Genomic DNA, 14,439 nt, shown 5'->3' with positions numbered 1-14,439 from the left:
GGCACTGCAGTGTTTAGATTAAGGTCTTGTTAGAGTAGCATTAGCAGTGGGGCTTGTGATGTTTGTGTATTGACACTTTAATCAGTAAGTCCATACAGCATTCAGCTTTGTAGAGCCAATTTGAAAATCCAAGCCCCTCATGGCAGAGAATCCTTTAAAAGTGGATTGTGTCTGCTCTTTCTAAAGGCCACTCTCCCACATAATACGGTGACATGGTTTGAGATTCTATAAAATGGAGAACGGATAAGACAAACAGGAGGAAAGGGGAGAAAAATGAGATTAAGAGGGGGGATGAGGAGGTGTGGGGAAGGGGCAAGATGGAAGAGAAGTAAAGAAAGGAAGCGGAGGTGAAGTGGAAGGGCGGAGGGAAGGAGAAATGGAGCATGGGGCACTAAGGAAGGAGAGAGAGAGGACGGAGCTGAGAGGCAGAGAGCAGTAGTCGATATAACGGCAGTCATTCGTCTCTCTGACAGCCTTCCAAATGCTCCACTGGGGGAGACACAAAGCTGCATCACCTCGAATGCAGCAAATGCACAGCACGCGCACACATGTTTGAATATGTGTGCATACACACGCACGGGAAGTGCATGTTGATAAACCTTGATTTGGCTGTGCATGCACACAAAGAGCTGCATGTTCTGGGTCAACGGTATGTTGGGGGGCACAGTAAGTCAGTACATACACCATTACACTGCACCCTGTACAAGCACAAATCATAGCTGGAGGCATCAGTTAGACGTTCACACACATTCACACATGCTTTATGTCACTCACATGCACACACATGCAATAGTAAGAGAGAGAGATTTTCACAGTAGGGTAACTATCATTTCACAGTATACATTATCATTATTATTATTATTATTATTATTATTATTATTATTAGTTAGAATGACCCTTTAATGCAGAGAATGTAATTCTGCCACTAGGGGTCTCTCAATCAAAACAATGAAAATAAAATACATGGTTTGATGATCTTGTGAAGTAGAGTGAGATCATGCAACCACCATCGCAGATGAAAATCTGACGTGACTCAGGGAGAAGTCTTCACAGAAGAGGTAATATATTTGTGATTTGTTGGTTGTGAACGACCTGTCTGAAAGCCATTGCTTTTTTTTTTTTTTTTTCAATAAATTCATACAGGACAGAGAGAAAGGATGATGAATATATTTTAAGTAGCGTTTTTTAGATGTGCTGGTTGCCAACAAAACATGGTTCAATATAAATAAATGTGATGTTTTTACATTATTTAAGTGTTTTATACCACACAAACATGTACAATTATGGTATTCTGGAAACTATAAGGTTTGTGTAATTACATTGAATAATTTAAGTAATTTATGTATATACTTACCCATCATAGGTCAAAACATTGCTAAATTTGGCTGAATTTGCAGATTCAGATTATTCATTGTTTATAGGCTATTAATTGTGTTACCAATCAGATATTGTTGTGCAAGAGGGTGTTGCATCAGAGCTAAAGTAGCACATTTTTTAAAATAAGTTTATTTCATCTGCAATCTGATAGAAAAATCACTGATACTGATAATCAGAAAAATGCTGAATATCAGCCCAATAATCAAACAGGGCCGATAATCGGTCTACAACAAAGGTTTAGTTGTTTAAGATATTTTAATGAGAAGATGTTGCATAAGAGAGTTGTCTCAGAAGGTTGTTGCAAAAGAAAGTTGATTAACGCTTTATTAAACTGCAAAGATTATCTCATATTTTTCTTCAATAGTTCAATACCTCAGAGCTAAAGTAGGCTATATGATATGATAACCATTAATTTTCAACCCCACACACAAGCACATCTGCTGTTTTCTTAAAATGATGTGTATGTGCTGAAACAGCAATAAATCAAAAGCAGTTCAAACAAACCTTTAAGGTGAAAAAACTTCTCCCATTTTACACACAAATAAATTTTACAATCCTATGTCCTTCTGAGAAATGTTAATATTTCTGAGCAAACACACTGAAATGTTCCAAGACAAACATGAACATGAAACATTCACATGACATTGGAATATCGGATCACAGATGTGCACTCCCATTAATATATACACACACATACGCACAAACACACAGACACACACACACACATCCTCGTTTCCCAGTTCTGGTCATGGCCCATTGGCCGAAGCTTGCCGTCCATTTCTCATGATTCATGGCTAAGCGAGCTGCTGTAGAGCAGTTCTAAACCACTGGGCCGAGGAGAGCCTGTGTGTCATTAAGGCACAGTGGGCTGGACATGCTGTTAGAGCCGCTGCACCATGGCCAGCTCTGTGCCTCAGTCTGGCCCTGCAGGAGGTGAGGAAGCAGGTACTTCTGTATGTGGCAGTACTGCTCATAGTGGTTTTACTGGAAAAGTAATATCAACAGCTGAGTGCACTCATAAACTACCTGGCCCTATGAAGTGTGCTCAGTGAGTGTTGTCTTTCATTTAGTCAGACACCATTCTCCTCTCCCCACCCTGTACTTCAACTAAATTAGCCCCTCTAATCATCCCCAAATCCTTCTTAATCAGTAAAGCAGTGGAGGCTAAAGAAAAGAGACAGGGGTACTAAGTTCCCCCCTCTGCTACCCATTATTAGAGTGGGCCCCAAGAAAGGCGGTGGAGGCACACGTCCATCCCCTAATGACTCCTTAATGATCCCCTCCTCTGCGAGAGTGCTGACGAACACTGACAAACCCTAACTCTGACAAGAGGAACACCCACACTTGGCCCTCCTCCTCACCCTTTATTTTGAGGCTCATCTCTCAGCCCTCAGCCTCATTATACCAACAAGGGTCCTGCAGGATCCATACAGCCCGAACTAGCCGTAAGATAAACACCCATGATGAAATAGTCCGTGTCACTTTCAGAGTGAGGGGCAAAGTTTGGGTAAATTCCTTTCGGCAGATGGAGCGAGTGCGAGAAAGAGCATAGATAAACAAAGGCAGAGTTAAAAAAAAAAGAAGAGAGAGAGAATGGTGGTAGGAGGCAGAGCAGAACTGCGGAGACTATGGAAAAAAACATAGTTTTTATCCTTTTTACTTTTCCCTGATCGTGATTTCCATTTCAGCTTGGGGTTGGGGGAGTCAGCAGCGGAGACTCTTTTCAACATCACACAAGACATAATTACAGAGTGCACCACTGCCAGCCCGCCTCAGTTTCTCCTAAATACTCACACCCGAAATTAGGGGTTACCTCCTTCTAGTTAAACCTACTATTTAAGATGAGAACGTCACAGACAAACAGGGGGGACGAGAGAGGGAGCTTGGAGAGGAAAGACCTAGTTTAACAGCTTTGTTTCACAATGACAGAGAAGGCCTTTGTTAAAGATGGTTACTGGCAGGCCTTGGATAAAGCCAGGTGTGGAAACTGGGACAACAGAAGTTGGAAAAGACACACACAGCTAAAAAGACTAGGGAGTGTGTTTATGTTCTATCTGCAGTATATATGACAGCTGAAAATCTGCTAAGAATATTTCCAAAAGGCAGCGAGCTCAAGAAAAACACTAACTTCACGCTAGCCTATGATGACCTCACTGGTTTGGACCGCAGCTCCCAGTCCCAGTCGCGGATGACAGAGCACTCACTCTTTGAGCCTTTCCCCAGCTCGGCCATCTTTTCTGTTTTGTTTTGTTTTTTCTTCTTCTTTATGGATGAGTATCCTGGTCAGATTCAGGATGATTTATTAGTGTAACAGAGTCTTCTGGTCAGTTACAGTCTAGTGTCCAACACTAGGACTGCTTTTTCTGCTGCATTATGCCGTAAAGAGCCACAACACAAGATTTCCGTTGCTGGTTATTAGAAGATGAAAAGAGCTCCTATGCATGGCTCCTTTACTAATATAACAGGACCCAGTTACAGTTCTGCCTCTTGATTTATAGAGAACACTCATCCGGAATCTCTGTTTTTTGTCTCTCTCTGCTCCTTCATCACACACAGGCCGCTGTTCATCCTATAGAGAAGACTAGTAGCTGAAGTGGGAAACGAGAGCTTTGAGTTATACTGCTACTTAGTATCAGTTGTGGTACGGGAGACATACACATGGGTGTCGGCAGACATACACAGAAGTTACTATTACTTGTGACAGTGTACATATAACACTATATCGTGCAGCTGCCTTTAAACTCACAGTATGTCATTTCTGCTGACAGCGGTCTCTCAATCAAAGAATTCAAAGAAGCAGGGGATTGTGGGAGTTGTTGTCTTTGTTATCAAACAACAAAAACTGCAGATGACAATCTTTGTGATGTGACTCAGTCAGACATTTTCATGGACAAGGTAATGTATTAAAGTTTCATTCATGCTATGATTGGTTCAAATTGTCAAATACTGACCAAATGAAAACACGCCATTACCTTGAAAAAAATTAGGATTTTTCTGAACCGCATAACGGTTACATATATTACATTTAAGGCATTCCTAAAATTATCATACCGGTTTATTACAAATGTGTCTGGTTTTCTGAGCTTTGGCCATCATTTCTACCACTTATGATAACACCGTACTCACACATTTTAATTGCAAAGATCTGGAGACATGGTTCTTCGACCAACTTGGAAGAAAACACGAGTGTTCAAATGATCAGACAGGCTGTAAACAAGCCGAGTTCTTGTAGCCCTTTCAAACTGAACAGAAAACCCACTAACACCCACTAACATGTGGCTTCTGTCTTCAGTGGGAAAGGGTACAGTCAGCATTCGATCCGCAGTCAAATGACTCTGCAACAGTCATGGGTAATAAACAACCCCTGCTCCGACCGGCAGTGATAGAAGAGTTGATTTCCACCCCCTTTCGATGATGAAGTTAAGGACGTCGACGTGAGAGTTTTCCATCCGTCTCAGTTCGAGCAGCTACTGATCATCATTCACTCTGCACTGAGCTTGTAAGAGTGAGTTAAGTTAACGATATAAAAAAGTAACCGTCGTAACATTGTCCGGCAAAAGGAGAGCATCACCTATACTTAGAGGATTATGCGCTAATTTTGGTATTATTCAGATAATCTAAACCATGTTGTAATCACCTCACATTGCAAAGAAAAATGCCTGCGAGTACAGCTATGGTAAGAACGACAGGTACGGTCTGTTAACTGTAATGAATGTTTACAATAGACAGTTTGGGTAATTTTACAACTCAATCACTCACTATCACTCACAATTTTCTCCTTCAGTGATATCATGCGATGCCCAGATGTCAACACTTAACTTGATGAGTACGATCTCATCACAACTGATGTGAACAATAAGAGTAAGAGTTGCAATAAGCCTTTACAGGATTTTCATTTAAATATAACACCAGGTGTTTAAAAAGTGAGGCACACACACAAACACATACACACACACAAACTGTAAGAAGTTCACAGAGTTCATTTAAATGTGTCTTTTATCATCTTTCAAGCTTTTTACCCACATGATCAAAACCTGAAGCTCAACAGACTCTAAAGCCACATCCCACGTCATATCAAAGCCACATGCTGCACCAGGTCCTTTTTATCACATCAAACATCTTACTATATATGATTTCATTAAAGTCTCCAGGAAATTCTAATAACTGCATTGCACTCTAATTAAAGTTGTTTCAATTGACATATGGCACATATTCATATATCACTGAGGATTGGGATCTATAGCACAGATTCAGTTTATGTCCCTCTCTCTTCTCCTTGACTGTAGGCCACACCACTGGAAATCCAGTCAGAAACAACATCCTGTCCCCGGCCTCTAGGAAGTGACCTCAGCTTCAGAAAGGCCAGATAAAACGTCCACATCAGAAACAAAAACAACAGGCCGGCCGTAATGAGCTATCCGCCAGGCTCCAGTGTGTTCTGAGGGAGACCAGGTGGTGTGACACACATATGACTCTGATTAGGGGGCCTTCAGAGGAACAAGAGGGGAGATGGGGGGGGCCATGCAGGGCCAATCGGGAGGTTTTGTATATGATGCAACTATAAGTGGTGTTCAATGACCTCCACTGGGCCCCAGGACACTCATGAGTGGTCCATTTTCCTCTAAGAAGCAACATGTGAGCAGTGCAGGCCTCAGTGAAAATGTGGTGCAGCGGAGAGTCACACAGTACCAGTCTGTGCTGAGGTTATGACGAAACCAGAATTTTAAACTTACACACGCTAGTATAAAAAAATTATACTCGATACTTCTCACAATACCACAGCAAAACAAAATTAAGTCCTTGGCACACAAAATTGGAAAAAAAATAACAACCTGCAAATAAAATCTGTGCAGCCTTGAGTTGACAACCTGATTATCGCTGACAATGAGGTTATGTTTTCGCTGGTGCCCGTTTGTTTGTTGGTCGGTTTGGCAGCAGGATTACACAAAAAACTACTGAATGGATTTCCACGAAACTTGGATGGAGGATGAGTCTCGGCCCAGAATAGACCCCATTCACTTTTGGTTCAGATCCAGATAAAAGGATGGATGTTAATGAACAAAATCTGGCGTATTTAGGTGGCTGCTATCTATGAATAAGTAAAATTTGATACGGATCCAAATAAAAATCTCAATCTAGCGGATTTAAATATGTTTTATTTGATACTGGATGAGGCTTGAGTTAAAATACTGTTTTTTTTTATAGCTTTGGTAAACACAAGTATTGTGTGGATACTTTTGACAGCCATAAGCGTTTCTATTGTCAAAAGTTGTGGATGATACCTAAATAACTGTTATGTACCATCCTGTTTTGTTGTTATCCTTCTGTTGAGGTACCTGGCACACTGATCCGATACTAAAAGGTGGAGTTAAAACACTGCAGACCACTGATTGGTCAGTCGGAACAGCCAGAGTCGTCTCTGTTCTGCTGTCTGCAGCCTTGAATAAAGTAACGCTAGTTTCCTTGTTGTAACAAATAACTACAGCTGTGTATGTGTGTGAGCGGCAGAAAAGTGATGATGAATGCGAGCGGAGCAAAGAAAAAAGGATAGCAGTTTGTAAGGGCTGTTCATTTCCAACTGCTGGAAAAGTGAAAGCGGTTACCCTGAAGCCGGCCAGTAACAACCCCACCTACATTTACAGTGTAAGGGTACTGTCCACAGTGGAAGCACACAGCAGATCTCGCATTTAGGTACAGTTACCAGGGGTTACGCAGGGTTCAAGGGGTACTATACCGAAACGATTTCAGTGGAAATGCTTTAGTCTGCATATTGGATATCGTAGTGGGTATACACACACTTGCACGCATACACAAACACAAGAAAAACACAAATACACTTTTACAATTACTACTCAGGCCAACCATGTGCAGAGCAGTCAAAACCTCAGAGCAGACACTAAAGACCTTGCATGCGTAATCTATGTCTCTCACCCATCTCTCTCTCTAACCTCATTACAAGACAGAGGTTTTTGGCACCGGTGTCTGCAGACTCATAATCATACTTCTGCTCTGCACACATCCTCAAACTGTGGGAGGCAGAGATGTCAAAGGGACCTCTGGCCTCATTCTTCACCCGTTAGTTTCATCCTGGCGCATTGTGCTGCGTTTGACTGGACTGTTTTAATGTCTCCCGATATCAGGGAACACAAACAAGCAGGCCTGCCGGGCCTGGTGGGGAGGATAAGGAATGAAGGGGAAACGGAGGCCATTCTTCTCCTTGTGTGACGGGAATTGTGTTGGAACAAGCACCTGTCACCCCCCGAACAATGACCACAGAGAGAGGAGTAGGAGACAGAGTGAAGGTGAAGAGAGGGCACCAAAGAGTAGAAAGGCAGATCAGTCTGTCTGCTAATTTCTCTCCATCTCCTTAATGTTTCTTCTTTCCCTCCTACTGTTCTTTTTTCTCTCTTTGCCCCATATTCATACAACTTAATCTGTGTAAATTACATTTCAAAACAGGCGCATGTTACAAAACCCCAGACTTACCACTATGTGGACCAGATAAACATCTGCATATCTGCATAAATGCTCTGCATTGATAATAAGGTGAGCCAGCTGCTGAGCGTATCCCATTGGCCTTCTCCTTAACTGCCTCACTATCTCTCCTCCCCCCATCACCTTCATCTGTTCTCCCCACCAACTTGACACCCATGTTTTTAAATAGACAAAGAGCAGCAGCATCTCTGTGTCCTTCAGACACCTCCTTCAGATACCCTCTAAACAGCCAGAACAGAGGAATGCTGGGCACAGCACAATCCCACACCTACAACATGATAAGAGACTCAGAGAAAAAATAACTTTTTAACCTCGATTCATTGTCCTCTGCAGTGACAGTAAGCCAGCTCTATCAATTTCTGACTTCTGTAACTGCTTTCAAACCCACTGAGCATGTGCTTCTTACCTCTCTGTCCTTCAGCTTCATGGCCAGAACCAGCTGGTTGCGATGGTTGGTCAGCGCTTCACGGTAGTTTCCCTTGGAAAAGAATGCCGAGCCCAGATTCCCATGAGCGCGGCATTCCCCTGTTTGGTCACCTGAAGAGGAAAAACCCAAAGACATGAAGAAGGGAAATGAAAACAGCCGACAAAGCATATTTACAGTACAGCCTCTGTGATTACAAAGCAACTGGTGTTTATTTCCCAACATCCCACCGCCACTGTTGAACAGCGATGTGATGAACCACATCTATGCCGCTGCACCCTTAAAAGGGAAAGTGGCCGTTATAAGTTCTCCACAGTAGAGCAGCTTCCCTGACAGCTGGTAGTGTTGATCTCAATGCTCCAGAGGGTGAGAGGGGAAAGCCTTATTATTTCTGCCTGACAGAGAGGCCCCACAGACAGGGCCAAAGTAAAGCGCAAGTCTCTGTGCTCCACCTGCGAACCACAGCTCCTTATCTCCAGCTGCTCTGCCCAGTCATGTGTCAAACTGTGTGGGGGTGAGAAGAGTGGAGCCAGTCTGTGCCACTCTCTCTTTTCATTTTTTTCCCTCAATTCTTTTTTCTTCTCCTCACTGTCCTTCTCTCAGACCCGCTCTCCACTCCCTGTATTAACACCCACACAGCGTAGTCACACTCGCAATAAGTAACATCTATTTATGAGCAGAGAAATGGGTCAAATCCTGGAACTTTCTTGCAGATTTAAAGATTTTTTTTGTTGCAAGACACTCAAATGGAAAAAAAAAAATGAATGGACAAGAAAGCTGTCCCAGGTAAACACAGTTATTTTTATTTACTCCTTCACTGCATGACATTTAGAAAATATTTTGCAAAATGGTGTTGAGTTTTCGTCAAGATACACAAGAACAAAGAGTCTTGCTCTTTAAGGCTAGACTTGGGCACAGTGGTGCTTTGAGTTAAATGCTACTCACAGTGACAGTGTTAAAATGCTGATGTGCTGGATGGCTGTGGCTCAGGAGATGGAGTGGGTTGTCCACTAATGAGAAGGTCAGTGGTTGGATCCCCGGATCCCCTGGCTGCATGTCCAAGTATCCTTGGGCCAGATACTGAACCCTAAATTGCTCCTGATGAGCAGGTCAGCACCTTGCATGGCAGCCTCTGCCTTTATGTGGCATTGTGTGTGAATGGGGCAGTGGAGGGAAGTTGGTTCAAATCGCCGGTTCAAATCCCCGGACCACCCCTCAGTCATTAATACCGCTGAGGTGCCCTTGAGCAAGGCCCTTATCCCCAAAAAGTGGCCATATGATTAGGCAGTGGTTGCACTGGGATAAATGAAGGTTAAAAAAAAGATTTGTGTTACAGTGAAATGTCGTGTCATGAATGTGACGAGTGTTACAAAGTGCTTTGAGTGGTCAGTAGACTGGAAAGCGCTTAATAAATGCAATGCAAAATGTAAAATGCAAAATCTGAAATTAGCACCTATACACATTGCTTTCAAAGTTTGCCTTAACTGGCAGTAAAGTCTCACCCCTGATTCTGTTTTCACAACAGCAGGAGAGCAGCGTGTGGAGGACGCTTGTCATTAGTTAGATAGTCTACTGAAATTATCAAACAGACATGGTACCGAATGACGTCATTACAACCAGGTGCATTTACAAGCTTGAATGAAACAACGCCATAAGTAGGCCTCAGGTCAAAAGGAGAGGTGGCACCACAATTGGTGAATTTAGGAGGGGTGTAATACCAGACAACATCTCTCTGTGTTTCTGTGCAGAGCGTGTGTGAATGTCAGTGGACGAGAGGGGGAGAGCGAGGGCGGACAGTCCACTGAATTTTACTTTGGCAGTCGGTAATATACCTGGGTCGCCCATAGTTTAGACACTGACAACATTAATCAGCAAAATGCCAAACATTGGCTAGTGAGGATGCAATTTTTCTCTGGCTTTTATAATCGCAAATTGAATATTTCTTTGATTTTTGACTTTCAGACATGTCAGTGACTAAACAATGAATCTAAAATATAATCAACAGGTTAATCAACAACAAATATAATCAGGCTTATTCTGCCTTATTTTTGTCCACTTCAGGCCTCTTACCTAAGGTCTTGGCCACCTCCAAGTCCTGCTGCATGTAGCCAGTGCTCTTCTCGGTGTTGCCCAGGGACCAGTGGGCGCTGCTGAGGGCCGAGAAGACGGAACCTCGGAGCTTGAGGCTGCATGTGCCGATCTTCAAAGCGGCTTCCAGCACCACAACAGAGGCTGTGTGGTGGCTCGCTGTCAGCAGCTCCTGGCCAATCACAGACACCACCACAAAGGGACTTTTGTCCAGCTTCATCTTTTGCAGCTGCTGATAGGTGGGCTCGAGAGACTCTGTGGAAGGACATGAGTAAGACAGAGATTAGAAACAGACTCCCAAACAAAATATGCAAAAACATAACCTTGTGCTGACCTGGTGACTGACAATAATAACTGACTCTAATTGAAGTTACTGTGTTACGTGTTTACCAGCCCAGACAAACGCGACTGCTGTCTGAATTCAGATTCTCCTTTTTCTCTGGTTGCGGTTGCGTATTGTCTGCTTGGATAAGCATAGCCTGAAGCTTGGCTGAGTGACGGCTTTCACTGACAATTTGACAATAAGTCAACGTATGAGCTGTTTCTCTGTTCACTCCACCCTGACTGGGGTAATCTCAGGCAATTTCCAACAACGCGGTATAAAAATGGAGCAAGTTTAGAGCATTGTGGGCAAGTGTCTTTACAAACCTCACAACGAAATTATATTTCTGCCTTCCCTTCGTGTCAGTCGATATGGTTTGTTGGAGAGAATGCAGAAAGCTGTATGGGCTTTGAGATAGAGTTTGAAGAGTGATGGGGAAACTAATGCAGCTAATGCACAACAGTAGCAGCAGCAGATGAATGCAGAGCAAAGGAGACACACAAGGTGACCTTTGGAGAGGCTGAAAATGCACACAATGACATAAATCAATGGTGGGCCGCCCGGGATTCGGGATCCACAGCCCCTCCAGATTACAAAGCCCTCTGGCAGACACCAACATCGAACAACAGGAAGGGGGGCAAGGGAGGCACACCCAAGTGTGTGTGTCTTTGTGTCTATTGACGAATCTGTGTGTGTTGATGTATATTTGCATTCACGTATAGGAGCCTATCTAGGGGATTCTTAATTCTCATGGCCCTGTATTTGCAAATATTTTGAGCAGAGTTGCTACTAATTAGGTCAAAGCGCTTTACAGAAGACAGCATGGCGTTACGGTGCTGGTACAAACTGGATATGTGAGGCTGTATGTGTAGTCTAAATTTTAGCATAAGGCACAAGCTTTCATAAACAGTTTCTTTCATTTGCTTGGAGAAACATTTAGTATACAGTCACAATACCAGAACAAACTCAATAGTTCTTGGAAACGCACACAGACACTAATTCACCTCGACACACAAACTCACACACAATATGCGATGCTTCCCCACACAAGCACTCAAAAGCATAACTGATGATGCTCTTTCAAAAGCATTGCTTCTGTTCCAGCACTTGGCAGAATGTCGTGCTTACAGAGACAGTGCGTGCATATAATATCCATTCATAGCTTGTAATTGCCTTCAGAGTGACACCGAGAGCTGAGTCATAAATCAAACACAGCGAGGATCATTTTTTAAAAAGGTGTCACAGCTGCTGCATTCATAAACAGGTAGTTATGACAACATCACAGTGTGTTGTTACTCTCACACATTCACAGGCACACACACACACTCAAAGTCAAATGCTAAAGCTTAAGTGTTTACTGAGCCTCGTATCAAGATATGAAGAAGAATTACAACCTCTTTCTCACTGACATGCACTCAGCTAACAGAGAGAGAGTCATAACAGAGAGCCATTTCTCCACTTGTGTCATGTAAGAGAGGAGCCAGGGCCACGCCTCACTGTAATAACAGTGTAGTTGTGAACGCAAATACATACCTGCAATGTACCAAAAAATTATTGTTCCTACCATCTGCATATTTTCTTTAAATGTAATTCTTATTATTAAGCTACTTCAACCAAACATTATCATTGGATAAAATGAGTTTCATATCCAATCACAGTTATCATAAAATTCTGTAAACAGCATGGTTTTGTGTGTTCGTGTGTAGTTATGACCAGTAGGTTATTTGTTAAATTTGAAAAGGGGAGATGGAAAGGTTTGGTTCAGTCACCCTCATCTAGCAAACTGACTCTTTTGATTCTGTTGGTTTCAGAGCAGTGGTAGAGGCTACAGATTATAACTTGCACAAATGTCAGTCAGATAAAGGATCAATGAGTGTAACTAGACTAGACTAACATATTTAACTAAACAACCCCTCTGTCCATGCACCCTCTCTGCTACTAGGGGATGGAGAGGGGGAAGGCATCCATCCTCATCCCCCCTCAAATCGCCTACTAGTTATGTCACGATAAACAGAAGAGATTAAGCTAATCTTTTTAACTTTTAAAAGGATAAGGCTGGTGATACAATTTTTTGTAATTATTAATAAATCCCATGAAAATACCAAAACCAGCAATGTGTGTCTGTCTTCCCAACCCACTCGCTCTATGGCTTTGTACTGAAGACATACATTTTTAAAAACAGGTCACAAATACATACTTTCCTAAAACAGTTGCAGCAATGTAGTTTTTAGCAAATAGTACAGATGTGGTTGGGATTTGGAGCACTTGTGAATCATCTCAGAATAAAGTGCAGGGTTCAGTGAGGGACATGTGGCCCAGTGCAACAGTAGCAATTACATAGACATTAATATTCCACTTATAATCAGAATAAATATGTCTCATGTCATCAAATCAATGGAAGAGAATGAAAAAAGTTATATTCATATTGAATGCTTTGAACCTATAAACGCACATCTTATTGGACCACTTTGTAGAGACCATGTAAACAGTTACACTTACACAGGTGTCTTGTTAGGAGGAGCAAGTAATCGCTGCTTTTGTTCTTCTAATTTAAATATATAATTCTACAATTCTATAAAATATAGAATATAATCACCATTATTCTTTCAGTACCAGTGTGATACTTTAATGATCTCTGTTGAAAAAATACTCCCCTATCTCGTCCTCTCAAGGGGGGTCAGATGTCAGGGTGAATTACATAGCAGCCCCTCTGGCACTCGAAGTGTTTTCAGAATCAAAAGCACTTTGCTCAAAGGCTCCTCAGCAGGACAGACGCTAATGAACACAGGCTCCAAAACCTCCAGTTAAAAGACAAGCTTTTTAATGGCAAATGATCCAGTCTGGGTCAATAACTGCCCCACTTTGAAACCATTTCCTCTATGGTTTATCTGGAGGGATCTTCAAGTGGAAAAAAAAACCTTTTTAGTCACCATATGTGAGGAAACAATCCAATAATTAACGGCTAATGAACCCTTTGCACTCTCTCAGCCCCCGAGCTGCTGAATGAGAGACAGAACTGGAACAAGATGAATAGTAAAAATATCACCCATGTGACTACATACATACTAAAACACAAGCCTCCAATGGATAAAACTGTGAGAGGCTGATTTCCCACCGCTCGGTCAATGACACAGATAGACAAAGCTGATACTGGAGGAAAAACCACTGCAAGGGTGATCGGAAGTGGCACATCGGAAGAGACAGATACAGTAAGACGAGGGAGGTGAGACTGCACTAGTTTCCACTTGTGTGAAAGCCCTTTGTGTTGTTGGAAATATAGTATGAGTCGCAAGAGAGCGGAACAGCTGCTCGACTCTGGAATAATGAGAAACAACCTTGATCTATGCGAGAAGGAGTGGGAGTGTTTGAGTCAGGCAGAGAGAGGGTTGAATTGTATATGACACACTCGGAATTAGGGTATTATACGTATAATATTAAATTTACTGTGGAAGCACAACAAGCTTTGATGAAATTACTACACACTGTGTCCTTGAAGACATATGCCTTGATATTGTTCTCTAAAGGTTCATTATCTGTGTTCCTCTATCCTAATGTATTTACTTTCCCAGTTTGGTATGGATGTCATCAGATGGATCTCTTTGCTTTATGGCAGGAAACAAACATAAAGGTGCTTTGGGAGGACTGTAAACCTCACAGTGTGTAGAGATGTCTGTGGTAAGATAAATGATGAAGATAAGTAAACACTGCAAACACAGCTAGATACAATCAACTC

At 42.4% G+C, this 14,439-nt stretch overlaps 1 protein-coding gene across 2 annotated transcripts in view; it reads right to left on the bottom strand.

Moving 5' to 3' along the window:
- LOC140995808 (tetratricopeptide repeat protein 28-like) overlaps nt 1–14,439 on the bottom strand; it is a 202,408-nt gene that overhangs the window by 64,515 nt on the left and 123,454 nt on the right. For both annotated transcript variants that reach the window (XM_073465917.1, XM_073465918.1), the window contains 2 exons: nt 10,367–10,639; nt 8,279–8,409 (listed from right to left, as the gene is read on the bottom strand). In XM_073465917.1, the coding sequence (XP_073322018.1) occupies nt 8,279–8,409; nt 10,367–10,639 (404 nt within the window). The remainder of the gene's footprint in view (nt 1–8,278; nt 8,410–10,366; nt 10,640–14,439) is intronic.

This window comes from Pagrus major, chromosome 5, assembly GCF_040436345.1.
Source record: "Pagrus major chromosome 5, Pma_NU_1.0".
Lineage (NCBI taxonomy): Eukaryota > Metazoa > Chordata > Actinopteri > Spariformes > Sparidae > Pagrus > Pagrus major.
The sequence above is the reverse complement of the archived record's forward strand: the minus strand, read 5'-3'. Positions and strand labels throughout refer to the sequence as shown.